Source organism: Sciurus vulgaris, assembly GCF_902686455.1.
Source record: "Sciurus vulgaris genome assembly, chromosome: 9".
Lineage (NCBI taxonomy): Eukaryota > Metazoa > Chordata > Mammalia > Rodentia > Sciuridae > Sciurus > Sciurus vulgaris.
Genome location: NC_136469.1, coordinates 20358412 through 20364411, shown reverse-complemented (window position 1 = coordinate 20364411; position 6000 = coordinate 20358412). Strand labels below are relative to the sequence as shown.

The 6000-nt window shown below is 46.6% G+C and overlaps 1 protein-coding gene across 1 annotated transcript in view; it reads left to right on the top strand.

Annotated features, from left to right (window-relative positions):
• Positions 1–683: 683 nt before the first annotated feature.
• RNF150 (ring finger protein 150) overlaps positions 684–6000 on the top strand; it is a 219559-nt gene continuing 214242 nt past the window's right edge. The window contains exon 1 of the mRNA XM_079154837.1: positions 684–2330. Within this exon, the coding sequence (XP_079010963.1) occupies positions 1847–2330 (484 nt within the window). The 5' untranslated portion in view covers positions 684–1846. The remainder of the gene's footprint in view (positions 2331–6000) is intronic.

Sequence of the window (6000 nt, the reverse complement as noted above, 5' to 3'; positions counted from 1 at the left end):
TCCCAATTGCCTAGAAGCCTATTTTCTAAAAGGAATAAGCTAGGAACACATACAAATCCAGCACATTGAATACCACAGAGACAGATTCTTCTAAGCAGTTCTTGTGCCTGCTTCTAATTTGGGTATAGCTGGGGCTCTCTGGTCTCCCCTAACAGTCACCAGCTGTTTGTACGGCTGCCTAAAAAAGAGAAGTTTTGCTGGTGGATAATCATTAACAGAGAGCTGTTAAGGTCCTGGGGAAAAAGGGGACTTTAGTTTTTTGTTATGAATTGGATCCTGGATCTGTGAGCGTCAAGTGGGAAGTACCCGTGAGTGATCAAGAACCATCACACAAGGTATTTTTTTAAACACTTTATATTTTTGGTATCTCAAACCAAGGAAGTTATAGGTGAGAAAGGATAACAACCAAACACTTAATTGGTAAGGAATTATGCTGGCCACAGTTTTAAGAAGATTACTCTGGGGAACTGTATTCTCTGCTGAGTAGTTGAAATCTGCATGGACAACTGGGGATCACCTGCTAAACGGTAACCCAAACAAATCTCCCTTGCCTGTTGATGTTGTGAGTGCTCTGATACCAGTCATGACAACCAAAATAAATACAGAGAGAAATGGCTCATCCACTCTCTTTTCCTCCAGAGTTAGAAAACTTGCATTTTATAAGGGGGAAAAAAAATGTCACCTGTTTGTTTCCAGATGAGAGGAAAGAAGCCTGTTCCTATACCCACCTTAACAAGAGTGGTCCGTAGACCAGCAGCATTAACATCATCTGGGACTTCATTAAAAATGTGCGTTCTGAGGCCCAACCCAGGCCTACTAGAAACTTCCAAGGCTCATCAATCTGTTTAAAAACTAAAGTTTAATAGGCAGTGCTCTAGATATTTCAGGAGTAGTGTTAAAAGACCTTGAGACCAAGCAGACTTACACTTTGGTCCCAGGTCGTAGTACTTCCAGCAAATAAGAAGATTGTTAACAAGAGGCACATTTTGCTATATTTAAGTCGCAGGAAGTTGTTTCTGTACTCATAGGCCAAAGGGTCCCTTCCCCTTTGGTCCCCACCTGGACCATGTCGCAGACTGAGGCTGAATGCGAGACCCGGCAGGGGTCGCTGCTGCCTATGGAGAGAGACTGAGGGAGCGTGGCATGAGAAACCCAGAAGCTTTGACATCACACTAAGCTCCTCCTTGCACGCACACATTATACACACACACAAACATATACACACGCACACACACGGACCGCGTAACTCCTCTCTTCCCACTCGCTCCCATTCTCCTCGAGCCGACCCCTCCCGCGGCAAGCGTGTGTCCCGGCACCGCCACCAGCCAGGCCAGGAGCGCACGCCCGCTGCCCCAGGGAACCGGCGCGCAGAGGGGGCGACCGCCAGGGCTGCAGCCGGACCCGCTCGCCCCGGCGCTCGGCTGCGGCGGCTGAGACACACGCCTGCGAGCGGCCGCGCCCGGGGCCGGAGCGGGTCGAGCTGCCACCCCGCACGCTCCCGGGCCCCCTGCCACCCCTATGAGAGAAGAAGCCGGCCGAAGGAGCAGGACGCTTGGCAGCTGGACTCCTCCGCAAGCCAGAGCGCCCCCTCCTTTCTCGCCCCCAGCGCGCCCGAGAAGCAAGATGCAGCCGCCGCGCTTCGGCTAAGAGGCGAAGGGGCCGGCGCCACCCGCTCGCCCGGAATCGGGTCCCCGCGGCGGCTGCGCTCCCGGCCGCGGCCCCCCGGGCCCCGGAGTGAGCAGTGGCAGCTGGAGAAGCGGCCGGCCCGGGGTTGGCCCGGGCTGGGGAGGAGGGACGGGGCGGGAGGAGGGCGCGGGGGGCGGGGAGGGGGCCCCGGCGGATAAAGATGGCAATGTCGCTCATCCAAGCGTGCCGCAGTCTGGCTCTCTCAACATGGCTGCTTTCCTTTTGTTTCGTGCATCTGCTCTGCCTGGACTTCACCGTGGCCGAGAAGGAGGAATGGTACACTGCCTTCGTGAACATCACCTACGCCGAGCCCGCGCCGGACCCCGGGGCCGGGGCTGCGGGCGGCGGCGGCGCCGAGCTGCACACGGAGAAGACCGAGTGCGGGCGCTACGGGGAGCACTCGCCCAAGCAGGACGCTCGCGGGGAGGTGGTCATGGCCAGCTCGGCCCACGATCGCCTGGCTTGCGACCCCAACACCAAGTTCGCCGCGCCGACCCAGGGCAAGAACTGGATAGCCCTCATCCCCAAGGGCAACTGCACGTACAGGGATAAGATCCGGAACGCGTTCCTGCAGAACGCCTCCGCCGTGGTCATCTTCAACGCGGGCTCTAACACCAACGAGACCATCACCATGCCCCACGCAGGTGAGCGGCCCCGGGGGTGCGGGGCGGGCGCGGGGGAGGGGAGCCCCAAGGACGGAGGCGCCGAGAAAGATCCAGCGCCGGCAGCCCAGCTCCTTTCTGGAAAGTGTGCTGCGCGGAAGACGCATCTGGGTTCCCCGGACCTATTAAGTTTTGCTCCGCGTCACTTTGGGGGCGGGGGATTACAAAGAGCAGAGGATGCACTGTTTGGGGCAAATATCAAAGAGCTTGGCTTAGCGCCCTTCGAACGAGGGCTTTTTGAGGTGGGCTGACTTTCCGAGGAGACTCTGGAGGACAGGGTTCGGGTATTGGTCGTGGTTAGTGACCGGCTCTGCACCTGTTGGGAGCCGGTGTATCTGATAACTCGCTCTGCACTCGGCTGTGTGCATCAGGTGCACCCCTGGTGAATGCGTTCGCGTATCAAGAGATGGCTAGGGTTACCTGCTAGCAGCTTGCCACTGCAGACTTGCTTCTTGTGCAAGTTAGGTTTCCGCTCTTCGTGGGAGATTAAGAGTCCCCTTTCCTCCCCCGCTGGTTTTACGCACGTCATAAATAATATTGAAAGTACTGAGCTGTCATCCAGAGAATCTGACAGGCGGGCACGATGATGAATAAAAACAATCCTTAACAAGCCAAGAAGAGCATGGTGGCCCTGAAGTCATAACTACTTTTCCAGTGTTTCATTACCCTTTGCCTGATTGGGAGTTTAAATATGTTCGATGTTTTTCTTTCTGACGAGAATAAGGCGATTTCAGAGTGGAAAAAAAGTAAGCTTTTCTTAATGACTGTACGTACCAGGACTAGAAATGCATCACCACCCCAAAGTTCAACTTGATGACACTTGTCTCTGACATGAGCATTGTTTACGTGGTAGGAAAAACATATTTTTAAAAGACTATTGTTCAGGATTGTTAGCATAAGCCACCAGGTTTGACAGATGAGCCTTTACATTTACAGAATTTCCTTTACATTTGAGTGAAGGGTGCTGCTTGTATCTGTGTGCTTGAGAAGTCAGAGCCCTCTAAGCAAGGGACTCCTGGGCCTGAGGCTGTGGCACACAGTGGGACAGAAGTGACAGACTCATTTTCCGACTAGAGTAACCTAATCAAAAGTAGTTTCTTTTAGAGCCAGATTTTAATAAAGAAACCTCTGAAATGGAACACCAAACTTTGGCTACATTCATGAAGGTGTTCTCTTTGGGGACAAGTTTCCATTCCAAGAGCTCATGTCTCCTATTAGTGAAATATACCATGGATTTGCCTCCGGTAATCAACACCAGCTGTTATAGTCAAGGAAATTTGTCAACCTTAACACAAACAGGTGGGGAGGAGCAATGTTAGAGACTTAGGAAACACAGGCCAGAAAAAAAAAAAAAAAATGCATTGGGGTGTTTAACAGCAAGGAGGGAGGGTGGTTACCTTAGAAAAGTTAGGATACAGCACTTTAGAAATGTTCAGTGTATTTCCTTGAGTTCAACAGTTTTCTCGGAGAGAAAGATTATTCTCTGACCCTAGGCCAGAGGAGTGCTACTTAAATTTGATGTCCAAGGATGTTAGGACTCTGGAAGAGCACTTTAAGTCATGTGAAATATCTTTAAGTAAACACATTGTTTAATTAAAAGATTCAGAGGGTGGGAAGAAAGGTGCGAAGGAAAGGTTTTCTTGGTTCCTTAAACTCCAAGAGAATTGTCAACTGACTCTATGGGATGCTTTAAATGTTTCCTTGTGCATGAGCAGGAAATTTTAAACTCAGCTTCTTTGAGCATAATGTAAGAGGCATCATTTGTTCCTGTCTAAAAAGGTTTTCCAGAACTGGCAACACACTGGATCAATTAATGGCTCGCCTGTTCTTAAAGAAAGCACTCAGCTGATTTCCCCCACAAGTGAGCCTTGATTAAGGCACAGTGGGAGTAAAAGGTATAGAAATGGTTTGAAAGTTAAAGACAAAAAAAAAAAAAAAAAAAAAAAAAAAAGGAAAGGAAATTCTTTACTATCTAATAGTTTCCTGTTTCCAGAAATGTGTTAATGCTGTGAGCATAGCCACAAAGCTCCAGCTTATCTTTTGACATCTTGCCACATTAGTCAGAGGTTGCACTGATTTCTGCTGGAGTCTCAGTAGAAGAGAATATGGTGAACCCATTGTTCACACTCAGATTCATCTCTCTGAATCTCCCAGCACTGATCTGGCTGTCAATGCCTTACACTCGATTCCAGAACTTAAAGCCTTTACTTTTCTAGTAACCTTGGAGTCAGATTTCTAAATACATGTTAGAAAACTGTCCATTTTAGATGCCAATCAAAAATTTTTTTTGTTTATTTTGTGGACTTGGGATACCATGTATCAGAGGATTCTTCTAGGTGTGGACTGTTTTTTTCCTCAAAAAGTTTAAAAAAAAATTCAAAAGCTGCTATTATATCTCCTCTCCTTTAGGATCTTTATTATTGACACTAGTAGCTTTTGCTGAAAAGGATTTGGAGTTAATGCTAACTATCCTGTAATGTAGTGTCTATGCATTCTTTGTGGTAGGACTCCAACACAACCAACATCTTGAACTTCAATTAAAAAGGAATCATTTTTTTTTCTCTTTTATAAGCTCTTTTTTTCTGATTTTGTCTTTTCCCAAATAAATGATTCTGAGTTTCAGCCACTTCTGCAATTATAATTTCTCATTCACAAATATGCAGATTCTCCTAGTCTTAAATTTTACTTTATAAGGAGTTACTTTGTTTCCCCAGTATAATAGCTTTATTGAGGTGTGATTTACATACTAAACAGTTCACTTACTTAAAATATACAACTCAGTGTATTTTAGTATAGTGATTGAGTTATGCAATATCACACTAATTCCATAAAGAAACTCTTAATAGCTGTTGGCATTTCCTCTCCTGTTATGCCTCAACCCCTAGCCCCAGGCAAACAGTAATCTGCTTTCCATCTCTCTCTGCATTAGTCTCTTCTGTTCATTTTATGTAAATGGAATCAGGTCTGTGAACTCTTGTGACTTTTTTCTTTCTTTTTCTTTTTTTTTTTTTTTTTGAAGAATGAAGTGAAGTTTTTGATTTCAATTGAGAAAACCTTTTCTTTTATGGTACCAGTACTTGAATGACTTCTTTCTTACAGCAGAGTTTCCAGTGTCCAGCAAGGTTGTAGCACGTGTCAATACGTCATTCCTTTGTGCTGACAAATAGTATTCTGTACTATGGATGCTCCCCATTTTATTTATCTGTTCATCCATTGATAGTTATTTAGGTGGTTTCCATTTTTTTTTTTTTTTTTTGTCTAAAGTGTGAATATTTATGCACAAATTTTTGTGTGCCTTTTCTCTGGGGCATATTCTGAGGAGTAAACTTTTTGGGTCATATGGTAGTCTATGGTTTAACCTTTCAAGGAACCATCAGACTCTTCCAAAGAGACAGACATTTTTTCATCCCGACTAGCAGTGCGTGAGGGTTCCAGTTTCTCCACATCCTCATCAGCACTTGTTATCATCCATCTTTTTCATTTTGCATATCCAAGTGGATATAAAATGGTATCTTTGTTGTGGTGTTAATTTGCATTTCCCTGATGACTGACAGTTACTTTCAGGAAAAAAAGATTTTTTGGGGGGGGGATTGAGACCAGGGGTGCTTAACCACAGAACTACATCCCCAACCCTTTTTTATTTTTATTTAGA